This window comes from Cheilinus undulatus, linkage group 15 (genome assembly GCF_018320785.1).
Source record: "Cheilinus undulatus linkage group 15, ASM1832078v1, whole genome shotgun sequence".
Taxonomy (NCBI): Eukaryota; Metazoa; Chordata; class Actinopteri; order Labriformes; family Labridae; genus Cheilinus; species Cheilinus undulatus.
The window spans coordinates 22,166,987-22,192,991 of NC_054879.1; the positions used below are offsets into that span (position 1 = coordinate 22,166,987).

A 26,005-nucleotide genomic window follows, 5' to 3' on the forward strand; every position below is an offset into this window, starting at 1 on the left:
TTAAAAAACAAAAAGAAGCTCTATAAAAGAACTAAAATATCCTTTAGTTCAGGAATCATCCAGAAACATCTGGGATCATTAAGGCTCCATAAAACCCAAAACTTTGTCTCCCAAACACAGACGGATGACGATGCATCTCTAACCTACAGCATCAGGACCAATGTTGTTGTGAGACAACAGGTCTGTCACCATGGTGATGCTGCCTGAGTGAATACAGAGAAAGAGGAGGGAGGAAGAGCAGGATCTATTTCCGCATCAGTAAGTGAGGATTCAGCCTTGATCAGAGGAGACACCTCTCACTGTGTTTGTCAGAGGACATCATCATTCATGTGATCTTCTAACATCCCTGTGTCTGAAACTAGTAGATCTTAAAGACTCTGGATTTTGGTCTATGCTCTCTCTAAATTCAAGTCTTCTCTTCACAGTCCAAGGCGGAAAAGGGGGGATAAAGAGGAGAGCAGTCTTGGGCCCGACCAGATGGGGGGGCCCATATAGGTCTGTAAAACCATGGTCCATCATAAAGGTAATCTGTAAAAACAATATTTAATTTTTAATCTGAAAACCTGCTGTAATTCAAACATACCTTTTTTTAGCCTTAAACCCTTAAAACAGAATCATCTTTTTATTGGTAATGTTAACAATGTGGATGGGTACATGGACAAAACCACCTAGAAAGTAATTAGACTTCAAAGCTAAGTCATGGTACGCATAAACTTAAGGATGCCAGAAAAAATAGTAGAAGGACCTGAGACAACAAGTGCAAAAATTGCCAAACATGGGATAAAAAGTGGCATGAAGATGATATAAGAATGCAAAAGGGGACACACAGGTAGAAAGGTGAAATGTGGTGAAAAGTAGTGATAAACTAGCAAAATGTGATAAAATTGTTGAAAAAGTGGTGAAAATGGATTAAATGAGGCAAAATGGGTTACAAAGTGGCATAAATAGGCTATAGAAAATGTAACATGTGGCAAACATGGTTAGAGTGCTGAAAAGTGGTTAAAAAGTGGCAAAAATTGGATAAAAGTGGGAAAAGTACTTAAAATAGGTTAAATTGGGCAAAAATGGTGTAAAAGTAGCATAAAGAGGTTATGAAAAATGCAAAAAGGGGTCAAAATTGGTGGAAATTTTTGAAAAGAGGTATACAAGTGGCAAAAATGGGTTAAGAAGTGGCATAAATGGGATGCAGGTATGGCTGGCTCAATCCCACCTTGCAGATCTGGGCCAGAAGGCTCCTTGCACTCTCCCTACAGTGCCAGGAGAGTTGTTTGGGCCTGCAGCACAGCAAGCCTTGGAGCGGGGGAACCAGGCTAATCCAGGCTCCAAGAGAGTCACAGACTCCAGGCAGTGTCTCCTTGCGCTGAGGCCTTGGAGGAAAAGACGCGTTCTGTCCAGAGACAATTTGTTGGGGTTGCTCCCCTCGCATCCTGAGGTGGTAGCTACAGACGCCTCCCAACTGGGATGGGGGGCAGTGTGGCGGCACAGAGCAGTTAGAGGGCTTTGGACTGTGCAGGTGGCTGTGGAGCACAGAAATGTGCTCAAGCTTCGTGCAATGTGTTTGGCACTCAACGAGTTCCTGTCATATCTAAGGGGCATACATGTCCTTGTGCATTCCAACAACAGGTCTGCAGTCTATCACATCAATCATCGAGGGGGCAGATTGCTGCAGATAACACGTCGTCTCCTGGTATGGGCTTTCCCACACTTTTCCAGCCTCAGGGCCATGTACCTGCCGGGGCCACAGAATGTGGTGGCAGACTTTCTCTCTTGCAAGAAACCTCCCCTTGGGTAATGGAGGCTACAGCCAGAGGTAGCAGAGGAGATATGGGACAAATATGGCAAAGCAGATGTGGACCTGTTTGCCACAAGGGCCTTGACCCAGTGCACTCTTTGGGTCCCATGACGCCTTCTGAATAGGAAAGACCTGCTCTTGCAGCTAGGGGGCAGTATTTGGCATCCGAACCCAGATCACCTGGAGCTCTGCGTGTGGCCTTTGAGGGGCCTGAACTGCTCCCAGGGGCTTGAGACCAAGCAGTTGTCCAAACCATCAGTGACTCCAGAGCGCACTCCACACGAGCACTCTATGCAAACAGGTGGAAGATTTTTTTCAGATTGGTGTCATACCCATAAAGACTCTCCTGAGAGTGCCTCTTTGCCGATGGTGTTATGTTTGGTGATATTGTTTGAAATAACTATCTTCTAAATTGCTAATTCATATGAATTCCTTGTTTGTAATTCTTTATATCTTTCTTCCTACATGTTCTCCAGTGATCTTCTGATCTCCTGTCCCCAGCAGCTCAGGGCTGCTCTCCACTGGCATCACTCTGGTAATAAACCAGTAGGTGAGGGTGCATGCCATGCCATGAGACAGTCCACTGCACATCCAGAGCGTGGCACAGATGGAGAATGTGGTTTGCAGGTTTTGCATGTCTTTGTTGATGTTATTTAAAGATAATTTAAACAGATGTGAAACAATCAGAAAATCACATGGTATTTAATGCTTCACTGTTTAGTTTGAAACAAGAGCTCTTCTCTGCAGGACTTTGCCTGCAACTGAAAAAAGAAACTTACCCAACATTAGGTGTGAGGGACCTTTCATTTTTTGTTGCTATGGTTTTGAAAAAGAGTCAACATTGTTTGATTTTTACTTCAATCTATCAGAGTGTCAAAATCTGTACAATGACAGCCCTCTTTTATACCAGATCACACTTTTCTAACAAACAGCAACTCCATGGTGGAGATTTTTTGGATTCAGAATAAACTTTTTTTTCTTCACTATTCAATAAAATTCTGAAGAACCAAACATCTTTAAACTATGACCCTTATAAATCTGAATTCCTTTGTTCTAGTAAATGATTAAAACTGATAAAAGCTTTGAGTATTTCACACCAACACTGTTCTAGTTTTATAAGGACCGATCAATTAAAGCATAAACATTTACCGAAGTTAAGATGCTCACACAGTTGTGTTTTGACAATGTTGTATAAGAGTGTAAAGAGTCAGGACATCCACGCTGCTGCAGCGCTGTGGGTCGATCCCACGCTCCCCGTCTCTGATAAGAGCTCAGTATTTAATCTGAATCTCTGATAGCTCATTAATAAATCGTGTGCTGAGAGCTGCAGCGTTCTGGTAGGCAGCAGGTTGCTGATAAAGGAAACCATCGCCGGCCTTTTGGATTACAATCAGACAAACAAAAGCTGATTAGCCACGCGGCTTGCTTTTAAGCTAGCTCTAAGAACACAACGGCTCCACTCACATGCTGGGTTAGTATTAGCTGCTGTCCTGTGAAGTAATGTGGATGCTCTCATGTTGTTAGATCAGTGCAGATTTTCTCCTTTATTGAAGGCTGTGTGCAGAGAAATCAAAGCTGCTGTGGCTGCTCAGATCATAACATCTGATTAGCTTCTTAGCTTAGCCAAAGCTTAGTTCTTACAGAAAAAAATGTAAAGTGATATCCTTGACTGTAGACAAGTAAAGTTGATTTATCCTGCAGCCTGAAAGATGGGAAGATTTAGGAGTAAGACTGAAATTATGGACTAAAAAAACCCTGCGGCAGAAAGAAATATTCAGTGAGGAAAATATTAAATTTAAATCTTATTTTTTCATCCTGGTTCTCCAAAAGAACAAAGATTTACACAAATAACTGCTCCCCATCTACCGCTAGTAGAAAATACTTCTGTCTTTTTCCTAAAAGCAGGCATTCACAACGGTGGTGTAGAGCAGGACAGATGCAGGTTTTTTTTAATTGTTATTTATGTATGGCCACTCACACCCTCAATGTTTATTTTGCACCATCTAAGGGTTAATATGAATTAAATTATAATCTGATTCATTTTTATGGTTTAAGGGTTGCGTAATACTTCATCCTGTCTGCCCTAGCGCTCTGTATTTGTCTTTCTGCACAGTAGCCTGTTGGTTTCATAAATTTAGATTTTGGATCTCCATCAGCTGATGAGGACTGTCGGTTTATCATCCATGACAGGTCTATAAAGAAGAATGTGGACCCTTAAAGGACCAGGAAGTCTGCCATAGTCAGCCTCACAAAAACCCAAAAAGGCTTTAATTACAGACAAAATCAGCCACATCAGTGACAGCACAAACAGATCCCACACAAACACACAATCAGAGACAAAAAAAACGCCGTCTGACACCAACGGGGCCGAGCAGCTTTTGATGAGGCCCGCTACCATAGAAACAGCCAGGAAGCTACGGTGAGGGCTGTGTGTGGATCTGACAGAGATAGTAGCTAGGGAGACACACCGTCCACTTATTCCTTCACTAAACCACAAATCACGCTTTCTTTCTTCCAGCAGCGGTCGGAGCCAAACGGCGTAGGGTGACATTTCACAGCGCTGCAGAAGTAGGTCATGTCAATAGTGCAGCAGTGCCAAGGACGGCGGGCTGAGAAGATGGCAGAGGAAAAGGATGCTTCAGAATAAGAGACAGGGGAATTATCTTAACCACTAAAACCTTCAGAAAGCAGCACCAAGAGACTCAGAGCAGAGGAAAAAGATGCTTCAGAGGAAGAGATGAGGAAAACAGAGGAATAATTCTAAGCATTAAAACCTTCAGAAAGCAGCACAAAGATTGAGCTAATAACATGCTTGTTCTGTCCTGCCTCTTTAATTTGTCCTGTTTTGAACTGTATGAGGCCTTACTTGTTTTTAAAATAAATCTGGTAAGTTGAATAATATCAGAACTTTGAGTCATTATTCTTCTCTGAAGAGTTCATGGTAAATCCTGAAGCTCCACCAGGCAAGAACCACTGTCTACACGCAACACGCTTCAACAAGGTCTAAGAAAGTTGGGGCAGGAGTGTGTTTCTCACTGTGTTCTACCACCTTTGGTACTAACAACACTTTGTAAGTGTCTGACTGAAAGTTAAGTTGCTTTGGGTTTACATTTTCGATGGGGGACACGTCTGGACTGCATGCAGGCCAGTCGAGGTCCCGCCACCTTTTACTATGAAGCCATGCTGTTCTAACTTGTTCAGAATGTGTCTTGACACTGTCTCGCTGAAATAAGCAAGGATGTCCATATAAAAGACATATGAATGCTCAAAACCTGTATGTACCCCTCAGTATTAATGTTGCATTCACAGATCCATGCTATGGGCACTAATACACCCCCACACCATCACAGATGCTGGTTTTTGGACATCAGTCTGATGGTCTTTTCCTACTAGGCCCAGAGAACTGGATGGAGAACTAATGCAGACTTATGCACAGGATTGGCTGGACCCAGAGAATGGGCCCTCTCTAGTTGAGATTTACTGATGATATCAATGCATGTGTGTTGGATTAGTAGCATTGGTGGTAGCATTCTGGCTAACAGTTCCAACATTTTAGATGATGTGTGAAGCTAATATTGGGTTCTGATGTTGAAATATGTATTTGTGCAACTTTTAATTCTATTTTAAACCCCCCCCCCCCCCCCCCCCCATTTTTGCCACTTTGTACAATCTTGAAGCTTTTGCCTTTATTTGCCACTTTTAACCCTTTTGTTACCACTTTAGGCCTATTTTGCCACTTTGTTTTGTAACTTCAGACCATTTTTGCTGCTTTTGACCTTTATGCCACTCTTATCCAGTTATTTCTGATTTTAAACTCTTTTTTTTGCCAGTTGTAACCCCTTTCTGTCCCTATGAACACATTGTTTGCCACTTTTAACCACTTTTGTGCTATTTCTTGCCCATTTTTGCCACTTTTTACCATTTACTGCCTTTTTTTTACCATTCTTTTTGCAACTTTAAAACATTCTTGCAGCTTTTAACCCTTTACACCACTGTCAAACATTTTTTTGACAGTGGTAGGGTGTCTGCTGATATGTCTTGGTTTTGCAGAATCTTGATTTTGGTCCCCAAGAGGGCCACGTTTATTCTATTCTCACTGCCAGAGGGCCGCATTGATACAAATTTTAGGCAATTCTCCATCTAAAAATCCTAATTACATTTGGTTCAATAAAAGGAGCAAGAATGTTTTATTTTTAACAGCAATTGAACTGTTTTGGAGCTGGAGTTTGATTTTGCCACCTCAGATGCTGCTGTGAAAAGTCAGCTAAGGGTAAGCCCATACTACATATGTCTGTTTATATGCTGACAAACTGATTAAAACAATTTTGAATTTAGAATCAGGCATTTTTTTGCATTGTGACTCTCCATCTCAGTCATTGCTTATGATGTTTATTTGCACAGTACTTAACATTTCCACCTATTAGGCAGCACTAACAAACAAACAACCAAAAAGAAAACTACACACACACAAAAAAACAAAAAACATAATTTTATCCAATTTTATCGGTGCAAAAGAAAAAGCTGTATGTGTGAAGCATCCACACGTTATGTAGGAGCATTTAAGGACAGATCAGAACACAGCAGGGATCAATAAATCAATAACTCTGCACCTGCAGAGGAAATCTCCAATCTAGGTATCAGCTGCTGAGATTTACAGTACAACTTTGATTTTTTATTTTAACAAGACTCATATACCCATAAAATGTAAGTGCATATTCCAATAATGCCATTTTGCATTAATATAAAAGCCTAGCTTGGTGCACAGGCTACTTTACGTAGATGTGTAAGGCTCTTTTCAAGTCAAGACACAAATTCTCAATAGATTGAGGTCTGGGCTTTGACTCAGCCACTCCAGAACATTCCCCTTGTTGTCCTTAAACCATTTCTGTGTAGCTTTCTCTGTACGCTTCGGCTCATTGTCTTACTGGGAAATAAATCTCCTTCTAAGCTGTAATTCTGTCAGACTGAATAAGACTGTCCTCCAGGATTTTCCTATATCATGCCGCATTCATTTTACCCTCTACCTTTACGAGCCTTCCAGGGCCGGCTGCTGAGAAGCATCCCCACATCATGATGCTGCCATCACTGTGCTTCACAGTGGAGATGGTGTGTTTGTAGTTATGTGCAGTGTCTGGCGTCTCATTAGACCAAAGAACTTTCTTCCACTTAACCATGGAGTCTCCCACATGCCTTTTGGTGAACTCTAGTCCAGATTTAATCTAAGTTTTCTTCAACAGTTGCTTTCTCTTTGCCACTCTCCCATAAAGCTTTTCCTGGTTAAGAACCCAGCCAACAGTTTTTGTAACTTATATTACATTACATATTTTTATTTAATCTACATTACTATGTAGAAATCTCTTTCCATTTTGGCATTAAAGATGGGTTTTGGTTATTTTCTTTTTGTCCAAAAAGCCAAATTGTATTGACCGTGATTGATTTATAAAATCAATAAAAGGGTCAAACATCCAAAAACAGATGCAGCATTTCTACTATGAGCAATCCTTTAAAATGCTTGTTTGAAATAAAAATGATATGTAGGCATTGAAGCAACATTAAATTGTGAAATTGGAACTGTTGCTGTAAATTTCAAGTTCTATTTATGCAGAAACTACTGACATATGTAAGGATCTTGAGCAGCAATCTGATGATTCACATGATATTCTCAGTAACTTCCTTCCCATATGGACCATCCATGTCACCCTAAAACTTCACCCCACCCCTCCAACCAACAAGAATCAGAATGACCTAACACTACAGGATCAAGCAGGCTGAATGGGAGGGGAATGAGCGTGTATGTGCAGATGGAGCTGTAAAGGTTTCTATATGAAGCAGAAGTCTGTTTGTCTTTGCTTCCTCAAGTTTAAAGTCCATTTGTGAGGGTATAAGATTCACTGCCTAGAACAGAGACTATGTTAAGATAACAGGAAGCTGCAGCCTGATCAGAGCACCCGTTGATTTACGGCGAGGTTAGAGCGAGCAGGTACACGGCAGAGAGGCCAAATCAAATCATACAGAGGAACACATCAGAGTTAAGGAGAGCTGTGCTCCAATAATAACAAGATATGCAGGAAAGTCTGAGAACAAAGATCAGCAATGTTCCTCTTTGTTTGCTCCTGCTGTCCTTTCAACCACTCACAGAGAAGACAAACTGCATTAGAGGAAACCCTCAGGCCCAGATTAACATCTCCAGTCACTAACGCTGCAGAGAAGGAAGAGGCCTGCTGCTCGGCAGACGTGTAGGAGGACAGAGATGACATGATCAGGGACATACTGAGAGAAAAACTCACTCCAGGATAGAGGGATGGAGAGTGGCACTAAAATTACACTGCATGGTTTCAGCATGACAGTTATTATTTGTTATTCCTATGCAGAGGTGGATCAAGGATGTTGGAGGGGCAAGGGTGAGAACAATAGCAAGGGCACCTGCTGTGAACCTGCTGTTAATATCAGGAAACTTACGGCACTATTAGACATGTGTTGCAGAGGAAAATCATCTTTTCAAACATTTCTGCATCAGGAGAGGTGATTGCCCTCCTCTGAATCCACCAGTGTTCTCATAGAAAATAGCACTTCATAAAATGTTCCATATGTGATGTCATGCATTTTTAAAGACTTTTTAATTATTATTGTTTTTGCCTTTATTAGGATAGACAAGAAACCTGAGAGAGAGAGCAGGGGAAGAAATGCATCGAACAGAACCAAGAACAGAAATTGATCCCACAACCACACTGAGGACTACAGCCTCTGCATACGGGTGCCTGCCCCATCAACCGAGCCCAATCAGCACCCGACCTCAGATTTTCAGCACTATCCTTTTGTTTTTTTTTTCTCCATTTTCAATGGTTTAATTTTGACATCTTTAGATACCTGCAGAGGCTTCTGGTTCATGTCATGATGAACCTACAGAAGTAATCAGATTTCAACCAAAAGAAGGAGCAGGTGCATAAACCCAATCAGATAAATGCTCTGTCCCCTTTTAGTTTTCAGCTGGCACAAATAAAAGACCTTTACCCGAGGATCTCAGTGTGCGTGCAGGGGAATAGGGAGTTAAAAGGTTTGTGATGTAACTGAGACAGAAATCAGTGAGTGCTTTAAAGGTGATCAATAATGTGTTAAAATTGATCCTAAAATGCACTGGCAGCCAATGTAAAGATGCTAAAACAAGCTGAATGTGCCCGTGCTTCTTAGTTCTGGTTAAAATACTGGCAGCAGAGTTCTGCACCATCTGTAGCCTGTTCAAGGATTTTTGGATAAGAACAGTAAAAAGGCTGTTGCAGTAATCCATAGGAGATGAAATAAAAGCACGTAAAACTGTCTCTGCGTATTTAAGTTAAAGATGGTCAAATCTTGTGATAAAGAACGACTGTTTGAGTTTGGTGGTATGATGCTCCAAATTTAAACCGTTGTCAAGCCAGATGCCAAGGTTCCTTGCAGTTGGCGTAATGTAGTCCAGTAATGACCCAGCAGATGGCAGAATTTCTTTTTCTGGAACCCAATTACTGGGAACTCAGTTTAAGGTGTTTAACTGCCAGAAATTCTCTGCCATCCACTTTTTAACATTAGCAAAGCAGTGATTTAAAACACTCAACTTTCCAGGTTCAGTGGCTTTGACAGGCAGGTACAGCTGAGTGTCATCAACATAAAAATTAAATTAAACACCATGTGTCTGTATTATGTGCCCCAGGGGAAGGATGTGCAGAGAAAATGAAATCAGTCCCAAAACTGACCCCTGGGGCACACCGTACCTAAGGGGTAGAAATGACAACGTGGTTGTTAGCTGCGACACTAAACCATCTGTTAGTTAGGAAAGATAAACACCAGTCTAAAGCCTCAATATATGCAAAAGAATTTGATGATGGATTGTGTCAAATGTAGCACTGAGATCCAAAAGTACCAAGACTGGGCACATTCCACTGTCAGCTGCCATTAAAAGGTTGTTGGTCACCTTGAGCAGTGCCGTTTCAGAGCTATGGTACTTCCAGAAACCTGACTGAAATGTTTCAAAGACAGACTTATTCTCCAGCGCTGCGAAAAAGTGTGTGGACACTATTTAATCTCAAATATTTGATAAAAAACGTAAGCCCTAACTGGCTTAAAATGGCTTTTGGGGAGTAAAAAACATTATTAAGAGAAGCACTGGGGGTAATCCAAACTCTGATATACTCCACCTTTTCATTAAAATATGATAAAGACATTTCACAATCAGTAACTGACTTGACAGGGACACTTGGAGGGGCTGGAGGTTGTGTTGATTGTTTATAATTAGTTCTGATAAATATTTCCTCCTTGCCTCCTTTACCATACAGTTAAAAAAAACTCAATAAGTCCATCAGAAGGGTAAATGCACAAGCAGACACGATTTTTTCCATCTATGCTCTGCTCCTGCATTCTCTTCTATGGCTGTGAATGCTGTTGTTGATCCACGGTTGCCTCTCATCGGAGGACTTAGTTCTAAGCTTCTGTGCAGCAATGGTATCAACAATGATATGACCATTGCCTGGAATAGTTTGGCAGTTTAGGGGTTGTTCAGGTTTCTGACGACTAATCCGCCCCTGGACATGATCTGTTTATAGTGGAGTACTTCACATTTCTCTAAAAGAGCCTCAGCAAGACACCTAGACCACCACCTCTGAATGTCACCAATCTGTCAGACGAACAGCTTTAACTGCTCAGCAGTGGTAAAAACTCATCAACATACAGGCTACAAGCACTGAGGATGACACCTGATGCTTCAGACAAGACAATAGTAAGGAACAGTACAAACAGCCACTCCAAAACAGAATATCTAAGGCTAATTTTCCAAAACAGTCATTTTTACATGAAACAATCTCTGCAGTTAGGATGATTGACCAAAACGGATCATTTTTGGACCATAATCTTCTCCAAGAGAGCACGGCTACATTGCACAACTTAGTCTATTCCTACTTTTTTTCACAATTAAACAGTTTGCAGTAGATTTTCCTGTTACTTCAGCCATTAACACCAAACAATTTTCCAAAATTGGGTATCCAGGACCTCTTTATGTTGTTACTGTGGTATAAAAATAAGTTTCAGCAGTGTTTCATATTGACTTGAACTGTATCAAAGTTCAAAATTCTGGTACCATTCAGATCATAATTCAGAAATTATACCCATTTGATTTCTCTCTGTACAGTGATTAGATAAAAAAAAACTTTTATCTAAAGTGCTCAATAAAACTGGAGCCTTAGACAGCAGCAGATTAGATAAATTTGGTACAAAAGGAAGAAACAAAAACAAGCCCGTTCAGTTAGAATTAAACTTCCTACAGGCATCTCACTGGCTCAGTATTCATATGTTCCCACTTGTTTCTTTAAGTCCTGAAAAACCCAAACATGACATGAAAGTCCAGTTGAGGGAGAATGTGCAGGATTATTTTTGAAAGCTACACACTCAAATTACTAAGGTTGATCTGTTCTAGCTTTAACTGAACCACAAGGTGTTTATTTAGTTAACAAATTAAAGCTTTGGCAGCTTTTAACAGTCAATAAATGCAGCAATAGCAACAAAGGATGCTGGGAAACTCACGTTGACATAATGCAGCAGGTTCTCCTCCTCGTTGACCTTGTAGGTTTTGATGCCGTACTCTTTGGCCAATCGAAGGATCCGGTTCTGAGTTGGACCAATGTAAGCGCCACCCAGGTCGACCCACTTTGTCTCCTTATTCTGAAAAACACACAGAAATTAGATAAAAGGATGCTGATTTCCAGATTATGCTGAAAGGACTATACTATCTGTGCTTGGTTGAGTGCAGCGAGAGAGAGTGGACACAGCAGAGAGGAATCCCTGTACGACAAAAAATACAAGATCCAAGAAGTCTGAACTCAAGTGTAACCCTGAAATGCATCCAGAAGACTCCCTCCTTGTCCTCTCAGAGGTCAAGAGTCAGGAAAATGTTACTAAAAGCTGATGGAGTAGAGGATGCAGATGAACAAAGACATCATGGAGGTGATAACAGACAGTAGTTGTTTACAGTATCAGAAAACTTCCCACCCAATGGGATGAAAACGATTCTGAAATGTTTACCCAGTGACTAAATGAACTGTGGGCCTCATTCACCAACAATTTCTTAAACTTTTTTTTTTAAGTTGTTCTTAAAGTTTCTCAGAGAAACGCCTGTCTGATTCATGAAATGTTCTTAAACTGCTGAATTGTTCTATGCCTGGTTCTCGTAAGCTGGAAGATTGTACATGATTTCCTAACCATCATAGACACGCCCCTTTGATGTCCATATAAAGGCAGGGGACTGCAGGGCTGTGTGCAAACACAGAAGGCACACAGGCATAAGAAGGGAGGTAAGAAGATGTCTGTAATGTCCGAATTAAAAAAAACACATTCCGGACTCCAAGTCTCAGAAGTACTAGTAGTTCTAAATCTTGACAACCCTAGTTCTCTACAAAGAGCAGATCACATAAGAAAGCTTTGGTGAAAGTCAGAATCTTCAGTGTAAGAGGGTTTAGGAACGAAGTTCCTCTGGAGAATATGTGCGTCTAGCTTTCTCCAAAACTTCCAGAGTGCACACTTTTATTAAGAGTTAGGCTGAGTGTTTTAGTGTCCTTGAACAGATTACAAAAGTATTTATTGTTTTTACCATCAATCTTTTGCTTTCCTACCCTGCAAGCAGATTTTTTTTACATTCTGGTTTCATATTGAGCTGGAGTTGTTCAACATGTTTAAAGTGTTGGATATACTGTATGTTATTTTTAACATTACTTTGAGGATAAAATCAAACTGCAGTATCATGAGCTCTCTTCTTACCCTGAAGGTGAAAGTTCGACCTCCGACTCGATCCCTCGCCTCCAACACCACAGGGTTCAGCCCGCTGGCCCTCAGTAGCTTAGCTGCACTCAAGCCTGCAGACAGACAAACAGATGTTAGTTCAATGCAATGCACTTCCTGTACCTAACACAGACAGGTTAGACTCATAAACAGCTGGGGCATGATCATCATGTGTGATGTCTGTTTATAATATGGCTGTGGGTGAAAGGGTAGTTTATTCAGTAGACATCTTCCCTTAGATCTGAAGAGAACAAACATTTAAGCTTTCATTGAGCCTGAGCAGCCCTGAAGACGAACAAATTCAATTTATACACATCAGAATTTAATTGAAATTTATGTCAGAATAACTTGAAGCTGACTGCACTAGACTAGTGCAGTTTTGAATGTGTGCACAGGGGAAAAGATGAGGGGAAAAGCGAGAACCCCTAAGTGGAGATTTATCTGTTTTTAATTCTGAGATAAGCAGAAATCCTTGTGTTTTTTTCAAGATAACAAATTTTCAGAAAACAAAATTGTTTTTACCCTGATAGTGTTATTTTCTCCAGAAAACGACCAAGGTTTAAGTGTTTTCAAGAGAAACAGAGTTAAATAAAATGTCTTGATCTTCTGCTTTGAAAAAGACAAACTGACAAACTCTCCGATTCAGATTGATTCTTGTTTTTCAATTAGGATATCGATTCATAAAATCCAGAGATCCATTTTTATCTAAAGGCCTGCTCCATATGCTGACGGCACTTTGCACGACCAGTCTTGAACTTGCATCACTCATGCAGCTTGAAACTTGACCTTCACTAGTCTCTAAAAGCCAGAAGACTCAGGGTTTAAATCTTTGCCTATTATATATATATTTTTTTATATCTGGTGTGAATTATCAATACTAGCTGGATATGCATAGGCAATATGTGCCACATGAAATAAATCTAAAATGTAATGTCAGTACTGCTAGTGTGGGGTCATTTTTTAAGCAAACATTGATTTTTTATAATGTGTCTAGTTGGAACATTCTTTGAACTATTTCCAACTTTTGTTCTCTGAAAATCTCTCTAATGTTGAAGGAAAATAGATTTGTTACCAAAATATCCGTGCATGAATAGGGATCAAACCAATTCTAACAATCAATGCCGATCCCCATCCCTACTGACTATATCTCATCACTACAGGTGCACTGATCGTAAAAATTAGGGCTGATACCGATGTTTTTTTTATGTCAACATTTATTTAACATTTGACCCTGAAATCAGATCAGAGTTGGTTCAACAGGTCACTTTCTCAAACCCACTTTCTCTGCTCAGTTTTGACTTTGACTGAGTCGGGAATACTGTGAAACATGAGAGGAAAGAAGAGCATCATAACTGGATTTATTTGGACAGACACCAATCTTGGTTTCTCCTCTCAGTGATTGTCCCATTCAGCCTGTTAGTGTCGGCTCTGTTACTCCTCATGTTTTCATTCTGTTTTTCTTACTCTTGAAGAAGGATTACATGAGGGATTATCCACCTACCATTTGCCTTTTGACTGACTTGTGTGCATACAGAGAGACTCATGGGAAAACAGGGCGGCGGGGGGAGGGCTGACCTGCTGATCATGTGAGGAAACGTGGAGGTCAGAGCACAGCGTGGAGCCTCCGCTGACTGACCGACCGCAGAGCTTTTCACACACTGACCTCGGGCAATCCTTCTCATAACCGTGATTCAATAAGACATAACATAAATGCACTTAGGCATGACGAATCAAATGCACAGGATTAGTGAGCAGCATACTGCTCTGTGTCAGAGCTACAGACCTTTAAAAGCAAGGAGATCACAAACATGATCGGTATCAGGGCCAGTCTCAGTAATGTGGGAGCCCCAGGCAGAAACCAATATTGAGCCCTTCTCCATTTAGCTTAAAGCAAACATTAGAAGCATCTCTGTTTGGGTCCCAAAGCCAACAGCCAAAGGTCCTTCATCAGCTCCAAGAGGAGCAGCAGAAGTAAAACTCTGAAATCCTGATAGTGGAACTTGTCTCTAGACCAGGTGAACCACCATGTCATTGTTTCAGTCTGTCTTTAGGGATCTACTGTACGATCATTAGACTGATGTGAAGATATTTGGGGTGTTCAGAGAGGCTTGGACCCTGATGTTGGGACCAGAGGTCCTCCATAGGGACTTAATAGAATAATTAAAATCTATTTTGATGCTTTTTGTTCACTCTGGGCCTCTTATTTACATTCAAAGTACAAGTCGTCATCATTGAAAGTGATGCACACGTATTAGAAGCACATGATGATATCTTTAGGCCCCTAGGAGCATGAGGCCAAAGGCAATTGCCTACCTTTCCCTAATGGTAGCACCAGATGTACCTATTAAAAGATAGGGATGATATGTTCCTCTAAAGATTCCTCTCTCTGCTTAATTCTAAAGCCAAAAACACACAGGTGCTGTCCTACTTGGTCCAAATGATTGCCCCTGTTATTTTCTGTGAACAAACCCACATTGGTACCAGCCCTGGATGCAACTGATTGCAGCAAAATACAGCATAATGTTAATTCAATGATGAGAATTACAATCAGCAGTCTGTGCATTGTGTCCTGTTCTAAAACCTACTAGATGCTTTGCACCCTCTTCAACCTTTTTGGGTCAATCTCCTCTTTGTGGATGGACACAGTTTGGAGTCTGTAGATGCAGAAATAGACCCGAGGGGAGTGGCACTTTTTGGATGCAGAGTGGATGGGACATGTGCAGTCCAACAGCACAGATTGACTGGAGACAGAGCAATTTGCTCTGCAGACAAGTACACAGATCACTGCACAGATGGAGTATGTGTAACTAGAGGGTTATACACTTCTTGTCTTGGCCGCCACCATGGCTGACTCATCTCTGGGGGGGACAAGTCCACCTACAGGTAGGAGGCAGACCATCTGGTGGCCTGGTGTGGCCAGAACAACTTGGAGCACAACACTCTAAAGCCAGTGAAGAGACACCCCTGCCCCCATAACCCTCTGTGCCTCCCCAGTTCCACTGTGGACTGTGGACCTGCCAAAGACGATGATGATGTACCTGCACTGCCATCATCGAGTCCAGCCTCACATCATCCATCACCAGCTGGCAATGACAGGAACATGCTCCAGTGTGTTAATTGCTCTGCAGAGAGGGTGACTGGCTGTGATCTACCAACTCTTCATGACCTGTACTCCTCCAGGACTCTGAGGTGTGCAAAAAAAATTGAAGCAGACCCCTCTCACCTAGAGCACAGATTTTTGAGGCTCTCCCCCCTGGCAGGAGGCTGAGGTCCGTCAGGACAAGAAGAGTTTCTTCCTCTGCTGTCAGTCTAATGAGCAGTACTCTGGCCCTCTCCCCCTACAGACTCTTACTGAGCCCCAGAACCAGCAAATAGAATGATGCATGTTTTTACAGTCTCTATACATTACATTTTTTCTCACTGCTCCCTATTTCTTCTGTTCAGCACAGAGCCTTAGTCACAATTTAAGACAGTTAGAGAAATTCACTTTTGTCTAAAATAAGATTATTGTACTGTAGAACCCAAACCATGAGGCCGAGTCATGAGAGGGATGTTTTCCTGGATGTTTGTGAGCCTCGATGAAGGCAGAATAAACTCACTTTCTCTCTGCAGCTTCTCACATCTGTGGAAACGTTTTCTTGGCTTTCACCCCAGATTCCCCTCTTCATCCTAACCTCTCTCTCCGTCCAAATCCTGGCGAGCTCTGCTGAAGCTGCTGAGCTTTATGTAAGTTTACACATAGTTTGTCCTGAATTACCCAACTCCCTGAACAAACACATGCACACCCAGAGAAAGCATTAACTGGGACCAGGGGAGGCTCACAAATCTTGGTCTGTTAAATTGATGTTATTACCTGCACTCAGCTGGGAAAGGTCAGCGTCTGTCTCTAAAACAAAGAGCTTCTGTCTGCATCGCCAGTTTGTGCCTTCAGCAATCACAGCCGGAACTACAGAGCTGATGGGATGTAGCTTTGATCACACTGCTTGTTTTCTTTATAAAGACAGTATTCTTTCATAAAAAGCCCCATGTAAATATGAAGAATAGATCAGAATAAAGGTATCATCACTTCAGTCAGACAGAGGTTTCTGCTGTTATTTATCTGCATGAAATGAAAAGAAGAGTGAGCTTCACTGCTGGAAAATCAACATGCAAAGACTGTTTCATTGATAGAGACAGAGAGGGAAGGTTCAGCACTCTTTTACATACCAACAATCTTTCCCTTATGTTAAATGTCCTCTGTTGCTTACTACAGCCTACTGTTTGGCCAAAAAATAGAGTGAAAAAGGCCCCAACATCCCCAGCTTTACTAACATTTGGTGTCATAAAAGCTTTCAAACTATTCCATCCTTGCCTTTAAAGATGATGTCATAAAATCTTTCAAAATATCCCATCTTTCCCTTTAAAGACGGCACCATAAAAGCTTTCAAAATATTCCATCCTTGCCTTTAAAGTTGACATCATTAAAACTTTCAAAATATTCCATCCTTCGCTTCAAAGATGCCATCAAAGCTTAAAAACATTTCCTCCCTGCAATTAAAGATGATGTCATCAAAGCTTATAAACATGTCTTCCTTGCCTTTAAAGATGATTTCATCGATCTTTTAAACATTCCATCCTTGCAATTCAAGATGATTTCATCAAGTCTTATAAACATTCCTTCCTTGCCTTTAAATATGATGTCATCAAAGCTTAAATACATTCTATCTTTGCCTTTAAAGATGATATCATTAAATATTAAACATTCCATCCTTGCCTTTAAAGATGGTGTCATTAAGTCTTATAAACATTCCATCCTTGCCCTTGAGAATCTCCAGATGTTCAAGTTCTTTGGTTAAACCATGAACACCGACCTTAACTCAGTCAAGTGTGGCCTGCAGGTCGTTAGGTGTTGTTCTGTCTTCTGGGATCTCCTGGGAGAACCATCCATCATTTTGGTAGGACATCCTCTCCTGGGAACATTCCCCATTGTTCCAAGTTTTCTCCCTTTGTGGATAATGGCTCTCAGAATGGTTGGCTGGAGTCCTGAGGCCTTAGTATGTCTGTCTATGTAAATGTCTTTGTAACCCTTTCCAGACTGATAGATGTCAGGGACTTTGTTTCTCAACTGTTCTTGAATTTCTTTAGATGGAAGAAAGAAGATCTCTGCATTTTAACCTACTGCCTTTGTCTGAGAGATTTTGGGGTTGAAATGGGTGCAAAAAGGGCTTTCACTGGTGCTACACAACGGATGGTGTTTTTTATTTCAGTTAAAATGTTGGCATATTAAATAATGAGTTCAAGATAATGGAGGTCAATTGATTACTGCTGCATGAAGCTCGTTTTGCCCTAGGTTTTGTCACAGTTCAAAAGGAATAGAAACATTCTAGCACCCCACACATTTTGGGAAGCATTGGTCTAATCCAAAACCTTGCCGCTGTTTTCCACCACAAAAACATGACATGAGCATAAACTGGAAGTCCAGCAACTTCAAGTATAAGTTCAAAGGCTATCCAAAGTTTGTTTATTGCTGTCGGTTTACGCCCCTGACCCTCATACCACAAACCCCCCCCCTACACACACTAACACTGGCCAGATCCAGCCTGTAATGTTTCAAACATCATCAGGGTGACATGCTGCTCTAGAAAATGAAGGTAACAGAGAAATAGGTTTACACATTTCCTCCCCATGAAAACGTGCCTTAAGGGATTACACATGAACAGGAGGAGGTAAAAGGTCAGAGCAGCAGAATCAAAGAGAGAAAACAACAGATTCCTGCTCCTCTCCTCCTCTGAGCTCTATGTTAGTTCACCTAAAGACACGTCTGATATTTATCAAACAAACACCACCGCCTTTAAACGCTGTCTTTGTGTCAGCTGAAGCAGCTGTAGAGCGTTCAGCGTTTATATTTCGGCTCTGTGTGGGAGGGTTTACAGAGAGATCAGACATGAGGATGGAGACGTGATCACGGTCAAATTTTAGATTTAAAGGAGCGGATGGATGTTTCTGCAGCATGTAATGTAAATAGATGAGAGGCCGTCCATACTAGGGGATAAAGGGGAGAGCTACTGTTTTTAGTAATGATAATAATGTGGATGGGCACACTAAATAAACCACTTGGAAGAGAATAAAGTAAGAACTGAGACAACTGTTAGGGAAAAATTGCAAAAAGGGGCATGAATGGGTTAAAAGAGGAATAAATGGGTTAAACAAAAAAAGGTGGTAAAAAAAGCAAAAAGAGGTTAAAAGAGGCAAAAATTGGTCACATAAAAAAACGGTAAAATGGTGAAAAGCAGTTAAAAGTAGCAAAAATGATGAAACAGAAGTAGAAGAGGGAAAAATTGGATAGAAAAGGCAAAAATGTGTTATATACATTTAAAAATGGGTGGAATATGGGAGAAAAGCTGTTAAAAAGTGAAAAAAATAGATTAAAAAAGGGCAAACATGGGCAAAAAATTAACACATGGGTCAAAGAGGACAACATGGGCAAACAATGGCAAAGACTGGTCAAAAAAGGAGTTAAAAATGGTTATAAATTTAATATTTGTAAAAATTATTGGACACAGTGGTGAAAATGGGTTAAAACGGGCTTTAAAAATGGTATGAATAAATAATTCCAACATCAAAATCCAATACTAGCTTGATACGCTCTTCTGCTCTCAAATAAAGTAACTGTTAGGATGATAGCACTAATGCTATTGACTCAGTACAGATGCACTGACATCATCAATAAATCACAACTGTGGAGGGCCCATTTTCTGGGTTTGTCAGGGGCTCAGCCAACTCTGTGGCCAGGTTTGCATTAATGAAATATTCAATCAAAAGTTGCATTTATTTTATTTATTTATTTATTTATTTTGACATTTTTTATTTCAGTTACCACACACAGGAGGAGGAGGAGAGGTGAGATAAAGGTGGAGCAGCACATATCTCCATAAACTTTACTCATAAATTTGTTACTCGACACGATTGTACTTAAACTTCATTAACCACTAGTAAAGATGTCAAAGTTGAGTCTACATCATTAGCCCAGTGAGTGAACCTCCTGATTATTGAGAGTTCACCGTGTTGACCTGCTGTGACTCTGACAATCTGCAGCACTCATCTGTAGCTGAGGTGATCACAGGATGCTGTTATATTTACCACCAGCACCACGCCAGGCTGCTGCTGAAAACTCAAATAAGATCCTCATTTTATCGTTTGCATTGAGCGTCAGACTAAAGTAGCATCACTTGTCCTGACTTAACAAGGCGTGAACTGGTTATCGCTCTATTGAACCTGATGTTTGGCATTTGGACGATTAGCTGCATGCAAAAGTAAGCTAGTTTAGTTTAGTTTAGTTTAGTTTAGCAATAAAATTGCTAAAATCTATATTTTTTAATTTTTTGTTTGTTATCAATGTACATTTCAATCATAAAGTCAAACTGTGTACGCTCAAACATTTTTCCCTGCACAAATCAGGGCCTGAGCCCCCAAAACAAAACCACTAGATCCACCCCTGCTCTTAAACTCATGATCACAGGTTACTGTGCATTAGGTCAACAGGCAGCTACAGGACTGGTGCATCTGAGCATCCCTAGTCTTCTGTCTACTCTTCCTAGTGTCCCTGCAGCTCCTCCAGGCTCTGTGTGACCTAAATGTCTGATTTGCGACATTAGAGAGGAAAATATAAAACCATCTGTGTTTCATTTATCTATTGTCAGCTGTTTAGTTTTAAGAACATTGATATGTATGATTTTGTCCTGCAGGTTTTTGATAGCAGTGGGTTTTTTTTTGAGCAGATTCACAGAGCAAACTCACATACACAGCAAAAACAGATGGGGATGGACATGGTTTCCCCTGACAACAGTAATTGTTAGGATGGAGCCACTTGGCAGGAACAAACTGTATTTATCTTAGTGTTTCTGGACTGAATCTCTGCCATTGTTTACTGTAATTTAACATGAAAACACAGTCACAGAGACATCTGAGGCTCTTAATCACAACAATCCAACAGTATACAGCTACTGAACCTTCTTCATACCACATACACAAGACTGGACTACAACAGCAGTGACAACTGTTGCATATTTACTTTATTCATGTGTGCTTATGTGAGCACGGTTGCATTCATATCTCCTGCATAACATGGCAAAACACAAATGAATCCTGCCCAAGACCAACTTAGAAAGCAGTCTCTAGTATGGTGCCTGAAAACAGTACGCCTGGATTCACAATGACCAAATGACCTGGGACTGGGGTCAAGTGTAGTCAGATTCAGGCCCAGATCCCTATAGTGTAAAACACCATGCCCAAGCAGGATTTTTATTACCCTCCTTTCTCCATCTGGTCTTTTTAAATTCCATCATTCTGTGCTCAAGCATGCTTGTTAGCAAGGTTTGACACAGTGGGGAGTGTTAGCTTGTAGTTGCATGAAGAAGAACCTTGGAAACTGCCCACATTAAAATAAGTTTGTGCTCCATGCAAAAGAAGAAAGCCATCCAGCTACTATAAATGTTTTATTTTCTAATTGTTGAGATGGCAACAACAGCCCTCTTCCTACTTCTACCATACAGCTTAGGGGATTAAATGAGCCTGTGCTGCGTGAAAATAACAGTTCTTACTCTCTACTCCACTCACTGAAGAGTACTCCATACTTGAATATGGTTGTATTGACATCACGCCTACCATGCCCAGATACGGATGAATCCTGCCCAAGACCACATCTATCACTAGACTCAAGTCCCTTGTGTCAAACCACTATTAGGGTGTTTTCACATTCAGCACAGTTCCTTAGTGTCATGCCCAAGCACGATCACTCATTTCCCCAGCTGGCCTGCTTCACATTAGTAAGATCATTCTGTGCCTAAGCATGCTTGCACATGTAAACGGCTTGATACAGTGGGCATGCAGAAGAAGAAAAGACAGCCAATAAAACCACTAGTGTCAATATTTGTTATTTTCCATGCAGTCCCTAATGTGATGAGCTCAGAGGATGAATGGGTCCATGCTGCAGGGCTGTGAAGGTTTTTGATGGGGCAGGAAAAATTTAGAGTTGATTTACAGCTTTACTGAATGAAGAGCACCCAAAACCCTGCAGCAGTTTCCTCCAATAATTCTATAAAACCGTTACACAGCTGTCACTGACTTCTGTGAGCTGCATGTCAATAAAACACGAGTTTTCCTTATAAAGTATTTGGAGCTCTCAGTGACAGAAAATCTTTGATGAATCAGAGGTTTGTTCCTTCTTCTGTTGTCATACTCCTCTTGATTCCGTTTAGCTATATCCTGTGTGACTTTTTCTTATTCTGATGTTTTCTGTAGCTTTTCAAATCCTTGCAGGGTGTTGTTTTCACAGGAAAACAGACAACAAATCCAATAGGAGCTTATTGGCAGCTGAGGCTCTTGATCGGGCTCGTATTGATCCAGAGAGCAGGGACATTTACAGACACACAATCACATTTTCAGAGTGATGTTCCCAGCTCGGAGGCACTGATTGGATATTTACGAGGAGAAAACGGAAAATATAAACAAATCTTTACAAAGAGGCGGACAGAGGCGTGATGGAGAGCAGACAGCAGTGATGAGAGTAATGATGATACTCTATGAGTTTACACAAACGGGGAAGAACCGATTATATCTGACTAGGAGTTATCTATGAGGATTTACTCTGAACTTTAGAGATTAAAGCGTTATCATTTACTGGATCTAGGTGTGACATATGAAGGGCAAAAGGTTTCTTTCACAAGAATGAAAGGACATTTGGTTAACATTATGACCTACATCAGCTTATCTGCTGCAGATTCAGATACCAATCAGCTATGAGTGAGATCAATCGATACCAATTATATTTTCTGTTTTGATGTCGGCCGTTCAAGTCATGTGATCTTGGAAATGCACAAAAGTCAAATGTGGGGGGCAAGAATCATCCATTGGCTATGATCCTTACATTCAACAAAAACAGTGGTTTTTATCACAGGTTAACAGATTTACAGTACCTGGAGAGGGGGTGATCCAGATCACTAATGACTTAGTCCTGCAGACCTCCTACAACATGTCTAGACAGATGAAGGGGGACCAGAGTCTAGAGAAGTCTAGGACTAAGCTAAGAGGCTAGCTGAGCCTTTTTTACAGCTTTTCTTGACCAGTTCTGTCATGAACATCCTCTTAATGGAACCGCTGATCTACTATTAAAACAACAAACCTGGAACAAGGTGCAGCAAGGAGTGAGGGTTTCAAAGCACAGTCAACATAAGGTTAAGATTGTTGGTATATATGTTTATGAGACTGAATAATAATGTGTTGTTCATGAACGGGTCTATGAGCTGACTCTTGTATGAATGACAGGTGCTGGCTCCTGTTTGAGAGCCAGCTTTCTATCTTCCTTTTGTTATTTAATCCACATTTAAAAAGTCAAACTGGTACTAAATGAAGAGCTGTTTGGGAACCAGAAGATCAGCTCTTATTACTGAGCCAAATGATCCGAAGAGATGGATTTCCCCACACAACGAGTGACACTTGACAGACATCAGCTCAAGAAAGATCTGGTTTTGGGGCGCAGGTTAAGGCGCGCGCCCCATGTACGCAGACGGCCCGGGTTCGAATCCGGCCCGAGGCCCTTTACTGCATGTCTTTCCCCCGCTCTCATCCCTGTTTCCGACTCTATCCACTGTCCTCCTCTGTCAAATAAAGGCACAATGTGTCATAACTTTTGTGACTCAAATGTTGATTGTTTATTGCGGGTTGGCCTGTTTGCTGAGCCATAAACAGCTCAAAACTTTGGCATTTCGACAGCTCTTCTCCACGCAGAAATTCTTGCACCCATCTGGAGCTCTTCACTGCACTGGCACTGTTTCAGGCTTACATCTATCTGCCAAATGTGTTTTTTTTTTTTTACATAATTAATGTCAGTATTAATAAGATCTAACCCAACTAAGCCTATTGCTGCACATATTTATGACTTCAATTTCCAACCTGTAGAGAAACTGTTGACACAGCTGGCAAAGAGGGAGAGTTTTCTCTGATTGCTTCTTTGCTGACGATCATTTATCAACCTGTTGTAGAGAGGAAGAGGTCATACCGGGCCCTTCAGATAAGAAGAGTGTGCAGCTTACCTGGAAGACTGACAATGACTTATGCAACAGGGGAACCTGAGTGTAACTGTGCAGCAGTGTGATACCACACTGATTCTAGAGCTTTAAAAAACCAGCAGTGGTTTTATCTTTTAAAGAGTGAGAATCAGATTAATGTTTAACAGAGGTGTGACTCTGAGACAGGCATGCTTTTATTATTACAGGTGAAGGTGTGCAGGTACGAGGAGAGCTGCTGACCTTTAACCATTTCCTAGATACATCCGGTGTGGTGATTCCTCTGAGACTTGAACTGACAGCCAGTCAGCATTAGACACATCAGCTTTGTCAATCAGATTAAACAAAAGTGCAGCACCTTTGACTGCTAGCATGAAAAAAACAACTGTGTAACTGTAACTGCTGCTGCAGGTACGTTGTCCTCCTTTTGTCAAAGCAGCTGTGGTAAGATCTCCAAACTTTGTCATGAGTCCTGTTAGTTAAAAATAATCATCCAGTGTTGAAATCTATTAAACCAGCAGGATTAAAGCTAGTTCACTAACTACACAAGGTGACCTAACATTGTTTTATGAAAATGACAATAAGGCAAAGGTATATTAAATGTTGTCATGATGCGATGAAAGCATTTTCAAGAAAAGGAAATGAAGTTATGAAAAGGGAAATTTTGTTTGTTGTCTAAGCAATATGAAATAATTGCACCAGTTACAGAACACAGCTGATACATTAACTGCTGTAGCACACCATCTACCATGTTTGCACACCGTCTACACAAGAAGTTACAGAACTGATACAGTAGTAAATGCAGTGACGGCAGTTTTAACATATAAACTCCCAATGGTGCAGTTAACAAAAAAGCCAGCAGATGGCAGCAGTCCTAAAAACTGCATGATGCAGGACACGTCTCACACCAACAAGTTAGACAATTATTTTGCATTTCTTCAAACACCAGAAAGTCTGTAGTTGGACATGCAAGCTGTGCAATAAACAAGGTAAAATACTGCAGCAACATCGATCCTTATTGACACAGGACACTATGCTAATTAGCAGTTGGCGACTGCAGCTAGGCTCTCTGGGCTAAACTGTGTTGTCCCAAACAGCACTGACTGACACTGTAAAGTTAGAATTTCCCTAAACTCTTAAACGTATTAATGAGATCATAGGCAGAACTTTGTTATATCTTTGTAAAGAGCCGAACAGCACTGATTACAAAGGCTTTCACAGCTGCTTTGGACAGTGTGAGCAACGTTGTAATCCTGACTTGGTGGTTCAATAAAGCTATAGTGTCATTTCAACTAGAGGTAAAGCAAAAATGTGTGCTTACAAATGCAATTAGGCTTACAGTGAAGAGACATCAGAATATTATGAATGACTGCGTTTACATGGACTGCATTTACATGGACTTGAGTACCCTGGTTTTGATATCGGATAATAGACTGAGAGGACTGCAAGGAGTGAAAGAGAGATCTCAGATGAATAAGTTTAACATAACTTGATATTTCAAATTATTATCACTATTAGGCTATTAGAATTATTATTATTAAACAATACGAAAGTTTGGCAGAGATGCCAAGAAAGAGCGAAGCAACTCGCAGTTGACTTACTTCACTAAATACTGTCCCGGAAACGAGTTCAAAATAAAAGTCTGTGAAAACATGGACAGCTCAAATTGGGCCTTAAAAAGGGTTAAGCTTTTACTTTGAAAAGTACACCGGTAGAGTTACTGTTTCTCAATTACAGGACCAGGAAGTGTTGACAAACTGTGCAGGATGATTAGCGAGTGCCGTCTTCCCGTCTTCTGCTCACAGAGCTCTAATTCCTGGTTACTCATGGCGTGAGCAGTCATTCTCTGTCTCCAGAGCAAACTACGCTCACTTTTCACTCATTGCTGAAAAATTAGACTGGTTAGTTCACGTTTTATCTAAATATGACCGGGTTTTGACACAAAACTGCTGTCAGTTCACAGACTGGTCTGCTGCAGACAGAGCTGCTTCACTGTCACTCTCTCTGGGCAGCATGGATCAGCTGTTCCTCCACCAAACAGACGCAGTATTTATAAGTATGTGAAGTTAAACTAAGTTAAATCAAAGTCGCACCAGCGCAGGTAGTCTACAGCAGCCAGAAAACGGGATACTGCATAGACATGGCACAGCATCCCAGTTTCTTTTGGAATTCTCCAGGTAGCAAAACCGTGTTTTTCAAAACCGGGATACTGTAATATCCCGGTTTCTGAAGATGTATACATGCACAAACAGAAACCAGGATACTCAAAAAACCTGATAGAAACCGGAATACTCAAGACCATGTAAACGCAGTCAATGACAGAATGTTCATACAACTCAAACAGTATGGACTAAAGGGGGCAAACTTGTTTTCC

General features: G+C 41.0%; 1 protein-coding gene across 1 annotated transcript in view; it reads right to left on the bottom strand.

Annotated features, from left to right (window-relative positions):
* mao (monoamine oxidase) overlaps nt 1–26,005 on the bottom strand; it is a 56,404-nt gene that overhangs the window by 16,194 nt on the left and 14,205 nt on the right. The window contains exons 2-3 of the mRNA XM_041806724.1: nt 12,569–12,663; nt 11,339–11,476 (exon numbers count right to left, since the gene is read on the bottom strand). Coding sequence (XP_041662658.1) covers nt 11,339–11,476; nt 12,569–12,663 — 233 coding nt within the window. The remainder of the gene's footprint in view (nt 1–11,338; nt 11,477–12,568; nt 12,664–26,005) is intronic.